Genomic DNA, 21,780 nt, shown 5'->3' with positions numbered 1-21,780 from the left:
GGCTTCAATATGAGTGTAGATGATCTGAGGCTTCCGGCAGGCCGGAGTGCCTCCTGCATCCCATCAGGATAAACAGCAACCAGGAGACGGCTCTGGAGCGCATGGCTGTGACACAAACCTCACACCCCAAGGTGACGAAAGAGACCCCCTCAAGAGTGCACTAGCCTCGCCTCCTCCCAGTATTTATTTTCAGCACATATTGATGTGATTTTTATCTTCTACTTATTGCACTGTTGTGACTTGTTGGCCATTATTTGATTTTTGTACGAAAAAAAGCTTTGTTATAGACATCAGCGTTGTATTTTTTTTAAATCTGGAGAAGAGAGATTATGGTGATTGAAAATATGGTCAGGTGTCAAATATAAATGTATAAAGCCTTCTTGCTGTCCCATCTGTCACACTGCATTTGTTTTATATCTGATGGCAGTATAAAAGTTTTCTTTTCTGTTGGTGTAAACTCTTAGTTTATATCTTAGTATTTCATTTACATATCTCAGAGTTGCTTAACTAATTTTTGCCAGGACCATTATTGATCAAGCAAATAAATTCAATAGCCATTTGAGGGGAAAGTTAACATGCTAAATCTCTTAACAATCACGTTTGATTGATACCAACTTAACTTCAGTAGTACACACATACACTGTCCTATACCCTCTGTTCTGCCATCTTTTTTAGTCCTTTTTATGATTATATCTTGATACATTGTATTTCCCAAATAATAAAATTATCTGTCATTACTATTCATGTAATGAATCATTAAAACTATTAATTTTGAACCTGTAAGAAGTAAAAAGTGGAGTTACATGTCAAAAAATACAATACATAGTACTGATGTTTATAGTTACCTATATGGTAACTTTTTTTTTTTTTTAATCTTCATTTTATTGAGATATATTCACATACCACGCAGTCATACAAAACAAATCGTACTTTCGATTGTTTACAGTACCATTACATAGTGGTACATTCATCACCCAAATCAATCCCTGGCACCTTCATTAGCACACACACAAAAATAACAAGAATAATAATTAGAGTGAAAAAGAGCAATTGAAGTAAAAAAGAACACTGGGTACCTTTGTCTGTTTGTTTCCTTCCCCTATTTTTCTACTCATCCATCCATAAACTAGACAAAGTGTAGTGTGGTCCTTATGGCTTTCCCAATCCCATTGTCACCCCTCATAAGCTACGTTTTTATACAACTGTCTTCGAGATTCATGGGTTCTGGGTTGTAGTTTGATAGTTTCAGGTATCCACCACCAGCTACCCCAATTCTTTAGAACCTAAAAAGGGTTGTCTAAAGTGTGCATAAGAGTGCCCACCAGAGTGACCTCTCGGCTCCTTTTGGAATCTCTCTGCCACTGAAGCTTATTTCATTTCCTTTCACATCCCCCTTTTGGTCAAGAAGATGTTCTCCGTCCCACGATGCCAGGTCTACATTTCTCCCCAGGAGTCATATTCCACGTTGCCAGGGAGATTCACTCCCCTGGGTGTCTGATCCCACGTAGCGGGGAGGGCAGTGATTTCACCTTTCAAGTTGGCTTAGCTAGAGAGACAGGGCCACATCTGAGCAACAAAGAGGCATTCGGGAGGAGGCTCTTAGGCACAACTATAGGGAGGCCTAGCCTCTCCTTTGCAGCAACCATCTTCCCAAGGGTAAAACCTGTGGTAGAGGGCTCAACCCATCAAACCACCAGTCCCCTATGTCTGTGGTCATGTTAGCAACCATGGAGGTGGGGTAGGCGAATACCCCTGCATTCTCCACAGGCTCCTCAAGGGGGCACTACCTCTTTTTTTTTTCCTTGTTTTTCTTTTTTCTTTTTTTTTTTTTAACTTTCCCTTCTTTTTTAAATCAACTGTATGAAAAAAAAAAAGTTAAAAAGAAAACAAACATACAATAAAAGAACATTTCAAAGAGACCATAACAAGGGAGTAAGAAAAAGACAACTAACCTAAGATAACTGCTTAACTTCCAACATGTTCCTACTTTACCCCAAGAAAGTTACCTAATATAGCAACATTTCTGTGAACTTGCTCCTACTATATCCATCAGAAATTAACAGACCATAGTCATTCCTGGGCATCCCCAGAACGTTAAATAGCTTATCTGTTCTTCTTGGATTATTGTTCCCCCTTCCTTAATTGCTCTCTATTGCTAGTTCCCCTACATTCTACATTATAAGCCATTTGTTTTACATTTTTCAAAGTTCACATTAGTGGTAGCATATAATATTTCTCTTTTTGTGCCTGGCTTATTTCGCTCAGCATTATGTCTTCAAGGTTCATCCATGTTGTCATATGTTTCACGAGATCGTTCCTTCTTACTGCCGCGTAGTATTCCATCGTGTGTATATACCACATTTTATTTATCCACTTATCTGTTGAAGGACATTTGGGTTGTTTCCGTCTCTTGGCAATTGTGAATAATGCTGCTATGAATATTGGCGTGCAGATATCTGTTCGTGTCACTGCTTTCCGATCTTCCGGGTATATACCGAGAAGTGCAATCGCTGGATCGAATGGTAACTCTATATCTAGTTTTCTAAGGAACTGCCAGACTGACTTCCAGAGTGGCTGAACCATTCTACAGTCCCACCAACAATGAATAAGAGTTCCAATTTCTCCACATCCCCTCCAGCATTTGTAGTTTCCTGTTTGTTTAATGGCAGCCATTCTAACCGGTGTTAGATGGTGGTAACTTTTATTTGAGGTCTTTATTTCTTTTTTGCTGCTTTGACCCACTGTCTTTTGTACTTTCCTTTCAGTGTGTAGTATTCCCTTTAGCATTGCTTGTAGGACAGGTATGGTGGTTATATACTCCCCCAGCTTTTGTTTCTCTGGGAATGTCTTAATCTCCCCCTCATTTTTGACAGACAGACAATCCAGTTAGAAAATTTTATTCCACTGCCTTCTTGTCTCCATGGTTTCTGACAAAAAATCAGAACTTTTTCTTATTGGGACTCCCTTGTACAAACGCATTGATTTTCTTCTTCAGCTTTCAGACCTTCCCCCTTGTGCTTTGCATTTGATAATTTGACTACCATGTGTCTGGGCATATTTCTCTTCAAATTCATCCTGTTTGGTCTTCTCTGGGATTCTTGGATATGCATATTCCTGTCTTTTGTTAAGTTTGGAAAGTTTTCTGCCATTATTTCTTGGGAAATTATTTCTGTCCTTTTCTCTCCTTTTTCTTTTCTGGGACTCCCATAAGTGTATATTGATATGCTTGATGGTGTCCCAGACTTCTTGTAGGCTCTTTTCAGTTTTTCTGATTTTTCTTCTTTCTGGTCCTCAGCTTGACTCCTTTAAGTCGCCCTGTCTTTGAGTTCACTTTTGAGTTTTCTTCTGCCAGCTCCAATCTGCTGTTGAAACTCTCCTGGGAATTTTTTTCATTGCAATTATGGTGGTCTTCAACTCCAGTAGTTCTGTTTGGTTCCTTTTTGCAGTTTCTATCTCTTTATTAAGATACTCATATGGTTCATTCCTTGTTTTCCTGATATGTGTATTTTCCTTCTTCTCCTTGAGTATATAGAGGATCATTTTTTAAAGTGCTTGTCCAGTATGTCCATAATCTGTGCTTCTCTATTGATGTTTTCAGGATTTTTATCCTCTTCCTTTGTATGGATCATAATTTTCTGTTTCTTTGTCTTGTAATCTTGTATTACACACTGTATACTTCTAATATTTTAAGGTTTGAATTTAGGGATTTAATCACCAAGCTGTCTATTTCTTCATTTTATATCCAATTTGTATTATGACAGATATTTCCTTTAGTGCCAGGTGCTATGAAAACCAAACAGACCAATGCAAGAGACACCTTTCACAGTCCTTGCAAATGGATTTGCATTGGCTGGTTCTCTCCTCCAGAGTTCAGCCTTCCTATGCAGAAGGTCAGCCCAAGGTGAATGCGAAGTGCAGGGTCCTCCCTGTCTTTTCTGGGCTTGATCTTGCTGGTTGCTTTAGGCATTTCTTTGTGTACAAGAACTTGGATGCCCCCTTTCTGTGTATGAAGTAGATTTTTCCTCTCCTGGTTCTCAGTTGTAGGAGTTAGAGTAGGTAATAGTTTGCCCCAGGCTGTTTGACTTAATTGTTTCTTACATTGCTTTAGCTGGAGGGCAAATTCTTGGCAGCCAGGTGAGCTTGAGAGGAGTTTCCTGTATCAGTTTTTCTCAGCCAGAACAAGGCCAGGGAACCACAATACGAGCACAGGCTGAAACCTCACGGCGCTGGGATGGGGTCGGAGGAGGGGCCGGCATCCATGTCAGGAGCTCCCGTGGCTGTTGAAGCTGCATCTTCTTGATTTAGCACTTTCACATTTAAAGCAGCCCTTTAACTGTTTCCGTAGTTTTGTATATATTTTTACTGTCTCTAAGATTCCTCTTCTGCTTTTGCCCAAGATGGGTTGGAACAGTGGCAGCCCTAAGGGCAGCCTCCAGTGATTGGGAGTATCTGATCTAGAAGCACTTATTGGTGATCTGACCCGATGCTCCCATGTCTTGTGGAACTTTGTCTTTATATCCCACCCTGTCACCGGGATGCTGCACCAGGTGCTGGGGCTGTGGACCCCACTGCTGACTGTCATGAGGCTTGGGGGTAGCGGATGGTTACCACTGCACAGAAGGGGTGAAATTCGTTGGTGTTTACCACAATTTACTGGCCTCTTCCTCCCGTTCTTCCCTGCATGCTGCACAGTGTTCTGCTGGATTCCAGAGCTTCAAAATAGTTGACTCAGACAGTTCTTGCCAGTTCAGCAGTTGTTTCTGTGGGAGGGATTGGTTCCTGGAGCTTCCTGCTCCACATCGTCCCACAATCCTCTCTCTCTCATTTCTTTTTATTGCTGAATCATCTTCTATTGTATGGATTCACCACAGTTTGGTCATCCATTCACATGTTGAAGAACATCTTGGTTGCTTCCAATTTTTGGCAGTTATGAATAAAGCTACTATAAAACTTATGTGCAGCTTTTTGTGTACACATAAGTTTTCAGTTTATTTGGGTAAATACCAAAGAGCACGATTGCTGGATCGTATGGTAAGCCTATGGTTAACTTTGTACAAAAATGCCAGACTGTCCTCCAAAGTGACTGTACCATTTCGCATTCCCACCAACACTGAATGAGAAGTCCTGTTGCTCCGTGTCCTTGTCAGCAATTGGTTTTGTCAGCAGTTGGATTTTAGCCATTCCAGGAGATGTGTGGTGATATCTCATTGTTGTTTTAGTTTGCAACCCTAATAACAATGTTGAGCATCTTTTCTGTTTATTTTTCGGTGTGGTATCTGCTTAGATCTTTTGTCTGTTTTTAAATTGGATTCTTTGTGTTCTTATTGTTGAGTGTTAAGAATTCTTTTATATTTGGGATTCAAGTCCTTCATTGAATATGTATTTTCCAAATATTTTCTGCTAGTCTGTGGCTTTTCTTTCATTCTCTTAATGGGAGATGTTTTTAAATTTTTTTCAGCTTTTCTTCTTTTGCTCAGAGGAAGAGTTGGTCTGAATCAACTAGTCTGCCACTATGAGAAGCCTATTATTTCTTCAAATCTTTCTTGTGTTTTTAATATTCTCTTTTTCTGAATGTTGGTGTGCGTGTGTGTGTGTGTGTATTTCTGTCCTCTTTATCTCTTAATGCTTCTTATATATGTTCAATTTTGTTTAACTTTTCTGTGCTTCCTTTTGGAATAATTTATCTGTCTTTATTTCTACTCATTAATTTGTTCATCTGCTTATCCCATGTTTTATGCTATTTTTAACTGTTATATTTTCCATACCTAATATTTCTCCTTCATTCTTTGTCATGATTTGTTGTTCTTGTTTCATAGTGCTATTTTAGTATGTTTATTACTAATATTTTAAATTCTTTGTTCTAATAATTATGCTTTTGAAACTGGTATATATAGTCCTATTTGTTGATTTTTTTGGGGGGAGGTAGTTGTACCCCTCTCCATCTGTGAAATGGCCAAGGTATGGATGTTTGCAGTGGATGGGGGCAAAACTTGGACTTGCAGGCTGGAGTCTCCACCTCTTGCATAGTCCCTTACATGATGGGGTGTGTTGGACATGGGTAGGACAGTGAGCCAGGCTCTCCTCGTTTGAAAGTCTGAGGAGCCTGAGGGTTGTTATGAAGGTTTGCCCCCCAAGGTAGAAGGGTAGAATATTAATCAATAATTTGTTCAATTAAAACTTCAAATATTTAGCCATCTGTAAAAGGTTCTCATCTGTAATCCTTTCCAGAGCCCACTACTGGAAGTCCTGGTGCCAGCCATACATAGGGCCATTGTGATTTCTGACAAAAGGTTTCCTTTTTAGAATACCTTTTTTTTTAAATTCAGTTTTATTGAGATACATTCACACAACACAGCCATCCATGGTGTACAATCAGCCATTCACAGCACTGTCCTACAGCTGTGCATTCATCACCCCAATCCATCCCTGATCATTTTCCTTACACCAGAAAGAATCATAATCAGAATAAAAACTTAAAATAAAAATAGAACATCCAAATCACACACACACCTCCATCCCACTCTATTTTTCATTTAGGTTTTGTCTCCCTTTTTCTACTTATCCATCCATACACTGGATAAAGGGAGTGTGATCCCCAGGGTTTTCACAATCACACTGTCACCCCTTGTAAGCTACTTTGTTATAGAATCGTCTTCAGGAGTCCAGACTGCTGGGTTGGAGTTTGGTAGTTTCAGGTATTTACTTCTAGCTATTCCAATATATTAAAACCGAAAAAGGGTTATTTATATAGTGCATAAGAATGTCCACCAGAGTGACCTCTCGACTCCATTTGAAATCTCTCAGCCACTGAAGCTTTATTTTGTTTCATTTTGCATCCCCCTTTTAACACCTTTCTTTTTTGAATTGCTCTTGTAACTCTTCATATTTTAATCCTGACAGAACATTCTTCTTGGATAGTTCTTATATCCTATGTCTTTTTTCCCCTTTGAAAGAAAGGAAAATGTTTTATAATGAGTTCCTGAGAAATTCCTTTATACTTTATTTTTGACTATTGAATCTCATTTTTTCCTTTTTTTCCCCATCAATTTCTGCTTTATAAGTGAATGTGTAGATGTCACCAAAAGTGTTGGTTCAGAGAGATAATAAACTTCCACCTGAAAAGTGGAACAAACCTGTAGAAATCATATATGTAATGTAACTAGGTTTGGATAAAATCTTTGAAGTACCTCAGTTTTGAACATAGCAATAAAAGTCTGAGGGTAATTGTTTAGCATCTAAAATAGCAGAGTGGAAAACACTCTTGCTAATTTGAAGAATAGATATAAAATCTGTTATGAATTTATTTGAGAAAATTTCTTTACAGTTTAGAAGTAAAGCTAACAACCATTTAAAAATCTTGTTTTAGCATTTTAATTTGGATAGAATTAAAAGGATCCATAGTTCCCTCTTAATACTGAATGTTTAAAATAAAACAATGCAAAACAGAACAAAAACAAATCAATCAATTTAAATAACATGGATTATTGTGGATTAGATGCAATTGTGCTCCCTAAATTCTGAGTCTGCCTAGCTTGCGGATTTTGGCACAGGCATTGCTGAGAAAAGATAATATTAGGTTACAGTCTTCCTCATTAGTGATTTTTAAGCAAAACTATAATTTCCCAAGAGGAAAAAAACATTTCACGTGTTTTTGTACAGTGTTTATTTATATCTCTGCTTGTTCTTAGAAGAATTCAAGATGGCAAGAAAAAAGTCTGCCAAATAAAAATAACAGCTAGATAGTGCTGAGGGGAATTTTTGAAGCCCAAAAACTTTCATATCTTTTAGAAAATTTCTAGGGGATGGTAAGAAATGAGTCAGGTATTTTGAATGTTTTAGACTAGTGAATCCTTAAAGGGAAACCCAGTGAGAAAGGGCGGTGAGAAAGGTGGTGGGAGGGGACTGTGGGCCCACCTGCCTTCACCTGCTGGGAGCTCCTGTGGTGGCTCCACAGGCGTGAGCTGTGGTCACACAGAGGAGTGATGGCCCAACTCCAAGTACCAGGGCAGAATCAGTCCAGGAGCAGAAATGAGTGGAGCTGAAGTACCCAGCACTTTTTTACTCTTTGTTTTGTATCTTTTCTTTCCTCCCAAGAGATGTCATACATTCATACTAATTTTCAAAGAGGAATCTTCCTGACTGCACAGGGTTTGACCATTACCCAACATTTCAGAGATTTTCTTTGTTTTTTCTTTTGATCTTATTTTCCTGTTTTCTTTTTATACATTTTTTTCTTTTCTTTTTTTTTTTTAAAGATAAGGCAGAAAGAATACTTTTTCTGACTGTGTTGCTTTTTCCCTGCTTTTGATTTTTTTTCAGAAACTGAGGAGAGAAGTAGTAATGAGTTCAGAAACTCTGTCCAGTCCCTTACCTCCACGTTAATCTGATCAAGACGCTGTTTTCATCAGCTTCTCATTTCAGACACCTTCAGAGACTCCTGTGGTTTACAAATGAAGTTCATCCTCTATAGTTAGAGTTAATTATATCACTCCTTATCTTCCTCTCCACACCAAGCTCTAATTAAGCTACTTGGGTGCTTTTCTACATTTCCAGTATGATATGCTCATTTCTCCTGCCATGCATGTAGTAGTTTTTGTTTTCTGTTTTCCCTTCTGCCTTGGTGCCTGGGAATACCAGACTCCCATAATTCTGTCCGAATTTTTTATATTCTTCAGGACTCAACTCAGTTTTTACTTAAGAATCTTTTTCATTGTCGCCAAATCCATTTTTATCCCTTTGATGACCTGTAGTACTTACTTATATTATTTTTTTGTAAATAAGATTGGAAGTCTTTGAGAGCAAATCTTCTATGTTACATTTTTTGATTGCTTAAAAAGCACAACTCTGGATTCTTTTTTTTTTTTTATTTTTAAATCCAATTTTATTGAAATAAAGTCACACACCATACAGTCATCCATGATATACAATCCGCTGTCCACAGTATGATAACATAGTTATGCGTTCATCACCACAATCTATCTCTGAACATTTTCCTTACATCAGAAAGAACCAGAACAAGAATAAAAAATAAAAGTGAAAAAAGAACACCCAAATCATCCCCCCATCCCACCCCATTTGTCCTTTAGTTTTTATCCCCATTCCTCCACTCATCCATACACTAGATAAAGGGGGTGTGATCCACAAGGTCTTCACAATCACACTGTCACCCCTTGTAATCTACATTATTATATAATTGTCTTCAGGAGTCCAGACTGCTGGGTTGGGGTTTGGTAGTTTCAGGTATTTACTTCTAGCTATTCCAATACATTAAAGCCTAAGAGGTGTTATCTATATAGTGCATAAGAATGTCCACCAGAGTGACCTCGACTCCATTTGGAATCTCTCAGCCACTGAAACTATTTCGTCTCATTTTGCATCCCCCTTTTGGTCAAGAAGATACTCTCAGTCCCACGATGCCGGGTCCACATTCATCCTCGGGAGTCATATTCTGCGTTGCCAGGGAGATTTACACCCCTGGGAGTCGGGTCCCACGTAGAGGGGAGGGCAGCGAGTTCGCCTGTCGAGATGGCTCAGTTAGAGAGAGAGAGGGCCACATCTGAGCAACAAAGAGGTACTCAGGGGGAGACTCTTAGGCACAATTACATACAAGTTTAGACTCTCCTTTGTGGTAATGAGCTTTCTAAGGGCAAGTCCCATGCTCGAGGGCTCAGCACATCAAACCGCCAGTCCCAATGTTTGTGACAACATCAACACCAGTCCAGGTGTGGATGTCCAACACATCCGCACCTTCCTTCAGATCCTTGGGGCTGGGGAGGGGGAGGCTGTAAATATATTTTTTATTATCTGCCCAGATTACTCTAGGATGTGTCACTATTTCACTCCAGCCTATACTAACCTACCGTATCTCACTTCCTATTCAAAGTTCCATGCAATTGTGGTGTTTGAACAAATCGACTGTAGAACAACTCTGGATTCTTAAATATTTGTGATATTGAAATGAAAAGCAGCAGGAATTCTGATGGTGAGAAAATTGAATAATATTCTAAGTTGGTTTTACTTGGTGTTAAGCTATTTGACATTTTGCCAAGTGGATTACTGACTTTCAGTTGATTACTGCATAATCCATTCACTGTGAAGTTTCATAAATTAAGATTAATTGGAAAAATATGAGTTTTTTTAAATCAAAGAAAAATGCTTATATTCCTTGTAGCTACATGTGATAATTGGACTGTTAATAATGTTTCTAAAGTGGAAGTCTGTTTTCATGAGAGAAGTAATAATTTATGGTTGGCAGCATCCACAATTTTGCTTAAGATATAGAAACAGTTTGTTTTCTTGAGTAAAAAATGCTCCCTATAGTCTGTTTCCAAAAGTATTAATTTGAATGCCAAACTTTTATTAGATGGGGCAAAGCTATTACATCATCCTGCCTAGGTCAGTTTAAATGAAGAAATTCAGGTAGAATGTGAGACTTTACTAAATTGGAATGAACAAATAACCATCCAAAGACTGCCGGTGAGAACTGCAGAGGCTTCTGAATACCTGCATGTTAAAACATACCAGTGTTTATTCAGGGTGACTCACTGTCTCCTTAGTTTGGTGCAGAGCTCATAATGATGTTTTCTTAGTGTTAGATAATAAGAACTTTTTTTAGAAGTCATGTGCATGTTTTATTGCAGACTGTAAAAATGCTAGTTCTGTGGAAATGAATCAGGCAGAGAGCCTGAGAAAGGAAACCATCGTGCTCCTTATTGAGGGAGGTGCTCTCTAGGGGGATTGTATGTGGGTAGGGTTAAAATAACAAGTTGGCCCAGTCCTGTAATCCTCAAAAAATATTACCTGTTTGCTCTTTTATTTCAGTATCTTTATATAAGAGGTAGTAGTCCCTGTTAGTTTTGTTATATTTTAAACATTGTCCTACTGATGATCTGTGCAGCTGTCATAGCAGAGGCCAGATTTCAAGTGAGCACATTGTTTGTGATGAAACTAGGTTAAATCTCTTCTGAAATCTTGTTTGAAGAGAATTGATTCTGCTATAACTTTGGACTTTAAATTGTGATGAAACTAGGTTAAATCTCTCCTGAAATCTTGTTTGAAGAGAATTGATTCTGCTATAACTTTGGACTTTAAATTGGAACTAATAGGTGTTTGTGAAGTTGTATATCCTATGGCTAACCCATATTAAATGTAACTTGACCAGTGTATGCATATTAAATTTAGATGTCTGGTGGGAAGGATCAAGAATGAGTTCTTCTGAGAAGAATTATTTAGGTAAAGAACATAATCTTGGGGATTAGGCTGCTGAGTGACTACAGTTTCCCTTTGCTTACCTTTAATTGTAGAGGAAAAATGCAGGAGCGCTAATGAAACATTAGAAAAGTAAAAATGGCACCTTCCCTTTGCTTGTTTGGGTACAGTCATAGGAAATTGTAGTTAGATAGAATGGTTTAAAAGTAGACTGAGGAGTTTCAAGGCCAAGAAAAAGCTTTCAGGGCAAAAGAATAAATGCTGATGTTTGGCTTACAAAGCAGACAGAGGGAGGGAGCTAAGGATTTCCATTTTGACGAGAAAAATATAATATGGAATTTGAGGAAGTATGGATTGTGAGAATATCTCTTCACTAATTTTATTGAACGATTATTTCTTTAAGTCAAATTATACTTAGATTTTTAAGTATGTATCTTTGAAAAGCATCTGTAAGTGACTTTAAGTATACCATTTATTGATTCTGTTATATTAATATTTCCTTTTGAAAAATAGTTGAAACTGTGAGCCCAAAGTTGTAAAATGATGATAAGCATTGTAGGTGGGGAAAATTAGTTTATAATGAAGATCTGAGCCCATCTCAGGATGCACAGGCACACACTTATAAATAGATTCTTAAGCATAAAGGCTCACTAAGCATCCTTCCCAAATCCCTCCTGGCTGTAGATCCATCCCCTCACACTTACTATGATCCTTAATCTCAGATTCCTCTACTTTTACTTACACTGAAAACATCCCCAGTATTACTTACTTAGTCGCTTTATCCTATTGACACTTAGATGCATTTTCTCCCATCCCCAATAAAGCATGTAAGGTTATGCGCACATGAAAGAGTGTACAGTGAGAGAGGAGAGAAGAGCCATGGTTTGTTGTGTGGGACACTGTGGAGATTGCCGTGTGGCAGTTTTGAAAAGGAAAAGTGGTTGGAAGGTGGTTGTGAGCGAGGATCAATTAAGGGGCCACGGATTACTGGTTATTATTAGAGGAGCCGACCTATTCTTTTACTATAAATAGCCCGATTTAGGTTATTCTATAAATGAACAGATTATTTGACCTGAAACCAGTTAATGTGAATAGTAGTAATTTTAATGGATGGAAAAGCATGCAAGTATTTTAGAGCTGACTCAGGTTAACTGAGAAGTTTATCTGTTATTCATTATTTGAATATGAGACGTTCTAAATCTGGGACTATTGTTTGCAACAGGATTGAGTTTTTTCACATCTTTTTCTGCCTCTATTCAAACGATCATTTAGCTTTTCCATTTTAGTCTGTTGAGATAGTGAACTATATTAATCAGTTTTCAAATGTTGAGCCATTTTTGCCTTCCTAGATAAACCTCCTAGATTGTGATTTTTATCCTTTTTTACATATTGCTACTTTTGATTTGCTAGCATTTTGTTGAGGATTTTTGTGACTGTGTTCATGAGGGATACTGACTTGTAGTTTTCTTTTGTTGTGATATCTTTATGTGGTTTTGGTATCAGGATAATGCTGACTTCAAAAAGAGTTGGAACGTGTTCCTTCCTTTTCTGTTATCTGGAAGAGTTCTTATAGAAATGCAATTATTTCTTCCTTAAATGTTTAGAATTTGCCTCTACAGCCCTCTGAATGTACTTTCTTGTTTAGAAGATTTTAAAATAATACAAATTCAATTTAAAATACAAATTCAATATGGGCCTATTCAGGTTATCTCTGTCTTCTTAAGTGAGCTTTAGTAGTTTATGTCGGTCAAGGAATAGTTTATAACTGTAAAGTTCATCTCAGTTGTTGAATTTATGGACATAGTTTTTTGGTAATATTCCTTTATTATTCCTGTAATATCTATGGATGATGTCCCTTCTTTATTGCTGATATTGGTAATTTGTGTCCTCTCTCCTTCTTGCTTAGTCAGTCTGGCTAGAAATTTATAAATTTCAATGATCTATTCAAATTTTTGGTTTCATTGATCTTTCTGTATTTTTCTGTTTTCAACATTATTAATTTCCACTCTTCCCTGTATTATTTTTTCCTTCTGCTTGTTTTGGGATTTAATTTGCTTTTCTTTTTCTGGCACCTCAAGTTGGAAGCTTAGATTATTGATTTTGAGACCCTTCTTTTCTAGTGTAAGCATTTTTATATTTATAAAGTGAAAAGTGCCTCACTCTTTCATTTCTCTCCTTTGGCTACCTATTTCTCACCCTGTATGCAACCAATGTTATTATTTTTTCAATATCCTTTCACAGATATTTTATACATATACAAACAAATATACAAGAATATTATTTTTACTTTTTTTTTAGCATGATTTCTGGGTAGCATTCTTACAATTATTCTGTTCTATGCCTTGCTTTTTCTACTTAGTAATCTGTCTTAGATATAATTCTGTGTCTTTTATATATTATTCCTTGTTCTTTCTTATAACAGCATATTTAACCAGTGTTTTATTAATGAACATTTTGATTGTTTAGTCTTTTGCCATTGGAAACAATGCTGTAACAGATAACTATGAATATAAACACTTGTACAGTTTCCAAGACATCATTTTAGGCTCCTTGGCAGTATAAATTCTTTGGGGAAAGAATGGATTAGTTTTCCCCCACTTTGTATCCCTTCTTTTTCTGTGTTTAGATAATGTTTTTTTCTCTTGTCTTTTGTTAAAGGGGTCTGTTGGCATAGAGAGAAAGGTCTATCTAAATAATTTAAGACACCCAGACATATTTTCTTAATAATTCCTTAACTTTAAGTAAAAAGGAAACAACAATAATAATCTGTTTAGAAATCAAAAGGTTCTTGAAGAGACGGAACATTGCTTCTTCTAAAAGCATTTCTTAGGTGCTGTGCTTTTCCCTCCAAATGTTTATCAGGCTCTTTGACACTACCAGTATACAGTTCTTAGAGTCTTATTAGTTCTTTTGTCACTAGTTTGAGTTTTATCCAGAAGTGCCTTTCTTTTCTTTCTTTTTTGCTAAGGAATATCAGTGAATCAACAAGTATTTGTTTGTACCTATAGAATAGGAAATGACTGATGTTTTGTTTGGCATGCTCATGGAATAGTGTAAAATAAAGGGTTTAACAATAACCTTCATTAAGAGAAGAAATAAATTGCAATGTATTCCTATAATGGAATACTGCATAGAATGGTATGCCATTTGTTTTTCTTCCTTTATATTTTGTGTACGTAGATATACTCTGTCCATTTTCAATTAAGTCAATTTGGTTTGGGTCAGTGTTTCTCAAATCTCATTTGAATCACCTGGGGAGCTCTTTTTTTTTTTTTTGAACTGAAAAATTTATTTATAAAATTCCTTACTTAACCCATGATCAACTGAGACCCCACTAAAAGCCAGTTCACACACGGGAATGACCAGAACAGCTCCTAATTATTAAGCTAGAAATATCTTTTAGCACATTTTTCAATTGCACAAAGATATACATTTGTACCAAAGGGTACAAGTAGCAGTGTGGTTCTTGAAGGCTCAGGTGAGTCACAGCTTCTTAGAGTGTTGTCTTCTTTGTACCCAACATAGCTGTTTCACCACCTTTGTTGGTTTCTTTGTTGGCTTCTTTCTCTTTTTCTCCTCCTTTGTTGGCTTTCTCTTATTCTCCTTTTCTGTCAGCTCTTTTATTTCCTCCATTGACAGCTCGTTTCTCTCCTTCTTTGTCCTAAACACTGATATAAACTGCTTTATTATAGCCTTCCCAGTTTTGAGCAATTTCAATGGCAAAAAAATTGTATTCTGGGGGCAAAGATGGTGTTTTCTTCAGTGTAGCCCTGAGAGCAATCTAGTTGCATTAAAGTACCATAGCTGAAGTCTTCTACAATCCCATCAAACTTCAAGCAGAATGGCCTCCACTTCTCTTTAGCAGATTCTGGCTTGAGTTTGTCTGGGTTCAAAACATCTATCCTGAGTTTCTCAAAATTTTCCCGGAACTCAGAGTAGATTTGGTCATCAACTTTGGTGAGTTTAAGAAATTGTGGGTCAACTGATGAAATCAGCTGGTAGTAGACTTCAGCATGCTGCACTGCTCTCATAGCCCAAGCTATCTCAGTATCAGGCCGGCCCATGAGCATTGTCTTACCAGCTCATCAGTTCTACGAGTCACCTCCATATTGTAGCCCAGAAAGCCACCTGGGGAGCTCTTAAGAGTTACCAATGCTGGGGCCTCCATCTAGGCCAAATAATCAGTATCTTGGAGGGTGGGGCCTGGGCCTTGGTATTTTTAATGTTGCTGGTTTTAAACTTTTTATTATGGAAATGTTTATATGTTACAGTTTATATATTTTAAGTGTCTGTAGATTTATCCTCCATCACCCCCCCCCAAACCATTACCCTGTCCAGTAATGGTAATCCTCATTTTCCTATGATTCATTTTTATGAATTCTTGTAAAGTAAATATCCATGTAAGTCCTACTGAGGTCAAGAAATAGAAGCTGTCAGCTCCAGGGAAGCCCCTGCATGTCCTTCTCAATCCTCTCTCCCCAGATGTAATAAATAGCCTGATTTTTTAATGGAAATCTTTTCTAAGATTCGTTTTTACTTTCTTTTCCTTGTTGGAGTTTGTGGATATTCTTACATCATGAAATGTATGTCTGCAGTTTTCTGAGCAAGTTTACCTTAAACAGTGTCAGCAAGGCTTGACTCTTCCGTTCTTGAGTGCTTCCTGTTCATTCTTGCTCTGCTGATGATCAGATAAACTCCCACTCTTTGCTCTTCAGCAGTTTTTTCTTTTGTTGCTTCATCTTTCTGGGCCCGTTTACTTCAGGGCAGAAGCTGTATCCATCAGAGTGTTTAGTTGTAAGTGGTAGAAACCAATTCTGGCTGATATATGAAAAGGATATGAATGGCCCACAGACTCTCTGAGAACGCTGGGAAAGTAGGCTAGAAGACACCAATGCCAGAAACAAAGCTCAAAATCTTACCCCAAAACTGGCCTCGTGAAGACCCCTCTGCCTTGTCTGCTGGGCACTGACCTTGCTCCTGTGCTCCCGGCCCCACCGAGCTGGTCTGCGGGGGCTGCCACAGGAACCACGGGGAACTGCTCCTCCTGCTGTCTGCTCGCCACGTGGGTACAAGTCAATAGTTTCCTGTTTGAAGTCTGGTGTGGGCTCAGCTTATTGGTGGCTCATGTGCCTGTGTTCCAATTGTGATGAAAGATGGGAAAGCAAATGTCTGCGTGTTTTTTCCTTTCAGACTTTGGTAGTGGGAAGTGGACTTTCTCAACGTTGGGTGTTCTTAAGTATAGATTCACATTTGGATGGTGGGCAACCAAAAAGAAATGTCCACTGTAAAAATTCTGTGTCAGTCTTAGGAATTCATTCCTTTTAACATAATTGATGATCTTTATGTTCTCTGGCTTTTCTGAGAAGGCAGTAGATATTTAACATTGGGATATTCCTTATTTCCAGGTACCTTATTGCCTTAGACATGGAATTCTATCTGTTTTTCTGAAGAACTGTATATATTTAAAACCTAATTTTAACTAGTTGCAAGAGATTCCCACTTTATCTTATTAGTAAGCTTAATGAGATGTAATAGTTAAAAATCAGACTGTAACAAACACTGGTATTCCCTGGCAATACGTTCACTGAGAACGTTCTGTCTTATAGACCACTCGCCTTTATTCAGGTGTGATCTTACTGCATAGGGAGAAGGTTTGGAAAATATGAAACACTCTATAAGGACCACTTGTGAATGTAAATGGGATGACAACTGCTTTTAAAGACTAAGATGATGTAGTTCTCATTATTGCAAAGGTATTTTACCCTAAGTTAGGATGAAACTTTGTGAGCACAAACTTTATAAAATTAATTTTAAAAAGCCCATTGTTGACTTTAAGTATGATGGCTTTTAAAGTCTGCCAAAGAAGGGATTTCTGTGCCGTGAAGCCAGGGCGTAGTTGAATGGATGGAGCAGTTTATGCATTTGGTCAGGGGCCACTAAAGATCTTGTCTCAATTCTGCTGGCAGTATGCAGCATTACTTTTATGTTCTTCTATCTTTCATCTTTCCAGTTGCTAAAAAAGAATAAGTATTACTCTCTCATCCCCTCCACTTTTCTCACAGGGATGGTGTGAGTGTAGACAGATGGTTTGAGCTTTTTAGAAAAAAACACTTACATGGTAACATAAAGGTTGCTACAGTAAAAACAAACATGAATGTACTTTAAACTCTTTATAGCAGTGTGCACCTGGTTGGTTTAGTGCATAATGATAAACTGCTGTTATGATATCCTGATGTAAGGCCGCTTCTGAATTACAGCTCAAACTTTGTGGTACCTCAGTTTTGTATACTTAAAAACACCTTAGTTGTGGATTTAATTTTAGTTGATAGGAAATTTATTTCATGAAGGTCCTTCCACTTGGCTTTTCCCTACATAGCCAATCAAAATTACTCTATGGGGCACTTGTAAATAATAATTGGGTTAGTTTTAGCATCATTTACCTGGTATCAATAAAGTCTTAATTCTGCAAAGAGGAAAAATGCAGGATTTCTGAATGTGGTAAAATTGTAACGTAGAAGGGCAGGAGTCAATTCCTGGTTGTGTGATACTGATACATTTAATTGCTTTTATGATTCCAGTTAGCAATTATTTCTTATATAATTTATTTTGCAGTGAGGGCCGAGGCAAGTTGACGGTATTTTCAGTTAAAGCTATGTTAGCAACCATGTGTGGTGGAAAAATGCTGGACAAATTGAGATGTAAGTATTTTTATATTATTTCAAAGATTTTATTTTCAAATGAAGACTTGTAAACAGTTGTAAATGAATGTTTTTGGATTTGGGGATGATGCCAGTGTTGAGCCTTTTTGTTCTTCGCTACCACCTCACACACTTTGCATCAGCAGTCCCCAGTGTATGCAAGTTATGCCACCTACTGTTCAAATGGAAAGTTGGTTGAATTAATTTGTTTTTAGTGTTTTTAAAGCAAGAAAACTGATTCAGAATAGTAATGTTGACATTCAAAGATTTTTTTAAAAGATGTTTTTCGTATTATTAAAAATTATGCTTAAAAGTGATTATGTTGCTCTCTTTTAGTTAGAAAATAAATTTGATTACTTTTACCATGTTTGGTAACGTTAACCCCCTTTCTTAATAACTTTATTCTTTGTCAGGTAATATTTACTGCAATTTATTCCTGAGTACCTTAGAGCTCAGTTATTTAGAAATTGATAGCCTGTTTTCTCTTTTCAGTTATCTTGCATATTTTTTTCTTACTATTAGCCATTTTGACATTTTGCTGTACTGTAGGAAAGGGGTTAGGTGAAATCAAAGGAGATGACATTCAAGCTATTTAGTTTTGCTGTGTATAGTTTTCATTTATTCACTCATCAGATCGTTAACTGTCTTAAGATATGTCAAGCATTGTGTGCTGGGTGCTTTACATGTATTTTCCCACTGAATCCTTAAAATTCCTTTGAGCAGCAGGTGGTATTTACTCCATGTTATAGATGAGTTAACTGGGGGGACAACTGGGAATCCATCAGGCCGTCTTAACTTCAGAGCCCTGTTCTAGGTTACCATGTTGTACTCCACTCGATGATTACTGCAGTGAAGAGAGACACTCTGTGATTACAGTCTTACGCTCAAAAGGCAGTCCCACAAATACACATGGAGTAGGGAACTAGGGCAGGTTTCAGGGGCCTTAATGAATTGCTGAGATATTCTGTAAATTTATTTGTTTTAGAAAACTGGGTTGTTTGTCTTGTAGCAATTCTCTTAGACTCGTTTTGATGATTACATCCCTGTGATGTTCCTCTGTGCTCGGGAGGTTTTTATAAATTGCAAGTTAGATCTGGAGGCTTAGTTATATTCAAGTACAATGTCTTGGGCAAGATTACATCATATGTGCATTTGCTTTCTATGATTTTTCTTACATGTTACCATGAAATTGAGAGTTGGATGGCTAGATGGCTTACTAGATACAGATTTAGATATTTTAAAGAAAGAGCTTAGATAATGTGTTTGGTCAAGATCTTTATGTGATTTATCTTCATTTCAGCTGCAATGTAGAACATTGATAGTAGTAAAAATCATGGTTTAATTTAAACATTCTTCTGAAGTTTTCCATTTGGTAATCTCAAAATTACTCTTTTGGGCTGAAATTTCATTTATATTTTCTTATTTCTAGCTAGCATGGTGTATTTCTGAGGAAGGTAATATAATATGGATGGGGTTATATTTTGTTCAAACACAATGAAAGTTGGAGTTTTGTCTGTGTTCTTTAATGATGATGATAACAGATAAAGAATATGCCATCTTTGTCGGTACTGGGGAAACTGGTTGAAAAGTAGTAGAAAATTGTTACAGAAATATTCTAGATGACTCTAGAGTCTTTACATTTCTGTGATTAAATCTGCCAGGTTTACATAGCTCTGGTGCCAGCACGTAGTAAGTACCTCTGAGTTTGCCAAATATAAATTGTTGATTGAATACTAAAAATACTCCATTTCTGTGTTTTAACTGTGAGCGAGAAAGTGTATATTCCAGTGTGCAAACTCTAGTACTAAGTGAAGTATGGAAGGGTTCCTGGAACATGGGTGATAGCAGGATTTTTTTTTGTTTTTTTTTTGTTAATATGACTTCTGAACTCCTGGGAGTAACACAAGGGACCAATATTCAAATGGCACAGACGTTCATTTGCATATTGCCAGAGCAGATGTCTTGACAGGGTGGCAGGCTCAGAATGCTGGGAGTGCCAGCCCATCACAGTGCGCATGAACGGCTGTGATACAGGCCCTGCTAGGGCACCCATTACCAGGTGTACACCAAAAGATTTTTAAAAAGAGAATCTTCTTCGTGTACAAAACTATAGTTTCTTTACCAACAGTAGCCCTGTTTCAGTGTTTTTATTGTACCAGAATTATCTGGGCCAGGGAATGGGGTGTTAAACTTAAGTAAAATTTTTGGGTATTGATGCCTATCTCCACTTGTTAGTTGTAACCATTCAGATGGAAACCACTTTAAAATGTGGCCTGTTCCTTCCCTTTTTAACAGAGCTCACTGATTTTAATTTAAACGTTTTTCATTTGTCAGGGCTGCCCTTCTCTGATGCATTTCGGGCTGATTGCAAGCCAGGGTCATTTTTCTCTTCTCAGCATGTTTTGAGACAACTGTCTGTTTTAGTTCTTGATTTGGGGTGTGTATGTGTGTCCTTTATCACTGGCAAATGTGATGGTATCATCAGTGTTCCAGCCTTTAGAAGTCTCTCCTTGTTTCTGATTTACTACTTTTAATATACTACTGGCAGAGAAAACAGATAACCCAACTTCTCTTAGAATTCTATTTAAGGTAAGGATATCAGTGGTTACTCTAGTATGAGAAAAGCACATGAACTTTTTGCTGTATAATTGTTCAGGTTTGGTCGCTATGAGTCTTTTAGCTCTTGCTTTTTATTTCTCAGCTATGTTCTAGTTACTTGAGGTGGATGAATAATGGCACAGCCAAAAGTGAGATACAACTCTAGATTGTAATATCAAGTGATATTTAGCATTTATCCATTTTCTTCCACCGACTTATTCCATTTGTCTTATTTCTTCCCCAAGTTTCTCCAACCTCCTCCTACTGACTCTGCTCTATGCTGTTCCTTTCTACCAGTGTTCCCATTAAATTTGGTTTTTCAATTTATGGAATACACCTTAACTTTTCTGCTTTTTCTCCTTTTCATTTTGATCTTTCTGCATTTTATCTTTTATTTTAGAATTTTTCCTATAACCTTTCCCCACCTGTTTACGTATTTCTTCTAGTTTTAGTGTCAAGATAGCATTTAAAATGATTAGTTCAAAACATTTCTTAATTGGATTTTCCGATCTCTCTTAGGCAAGTTTCTGTTTCCGGGTTTCATTTGTTTATAGAAGTGGTTCATGGTTGTGGCCTAGGAACTGTATACTAGATTCAGAGGTAATGTGTCAGGCTCTTAAATGCCAAGGATCTACTATAATCAGAATACAGACTTTGTTATAAGTATTATCAAAACTCAGAGTTGGTGGGGTTAGGATCGAACCATGTCCCCTCCGAAGGCATGCACAAGTCCTCCCCCGGTGCTGTGGGTGTGGCCCCTTCTGTAGACAGGACCTTTGAAAATGTACCATCAGTTACGTACTGTCAGTTAAGTGGGCCCATTTGTGAGTAGGTTCTTTGAAGATCCTGTTTAGAGGAGGCCAGAATGAATCAGGGTGGGTCTTCAAACACATGACTGGAGTCATATGGTAGAGGAGATTCGAACACAGTAAGAGAAAGCCATAGAAGGAGCCCAAGGAGACAAGTCAGCCTTGAGGGAGGCAGAGATGCAAGCCACGGGACCCCAGGATCGCCGCGAGCCAGTGCCAGAACAGCAGATCGGAACATAAAAATAACTCAGAAAACAGAATTCACACACCGTGAAGCCCACTGTTTTTTAAACCAAACTTCTCATTTAACTATGTCATTTATTTACTTTGTCTAGTTCTATGTATTTTCTCAGAAACTTAATCTCCTCTTACTCAAACTTCAGCTGTATTTCACTAAAAGATAGGAACAAATGATTTGTAATATTAATGTTTAAAAAATCTTGGTGGCACCATTTTGAGGAACAGTC

General features: G+C 37.5%; 1 protein-coding gene and 1 pseudogene across 15 annotated transcripts in view; one reads left to right on the top strand and one right to left on the bottom strand.

Moving 5' to 3' along the window:
• DTNB (dystrobrevin beta) overlaps positions 1-21,780 on the top strand; it is a 386,425-nt gene that overhangs the window by 117,678 nt on the left and 246,967 nt on the right. For all 15 annotated transcript variants that reach the window (XM_037812551.1, XM_037812550.1, XM_037812552.1 and 12 more), the window contains one exon: positions 17,821-17,906. In XM_037812551.1, coding sequence (XP_037668479.1) covers positions 17,821-17,906 — 86 coding nt within the window. The remainder of the gene's footprint in view (positions 1-17,820; positions 17,907-21,780) is intronic.
• On the bottom strand, positions 14,702-15,278 carry LOC119516944 (annotated as a pseudogene).

This window comes from Choloepus didactylus, chromosome 20 (assembly GCF_015220235.1).
Source record: "Choloepus didactylus isolate mChoDid1 chromosome 20, mChoDid1.pri, whole genome shotgun sequence".
NCBI lineage: Eukaryota > Metazoa > Chordata > Mammalia > Pilosa > Megalonychidae > Choloepus > Choloepus didactylus.
This window is presented reverse-complemented; position numbering and strand designations above follow the sequence as displayed.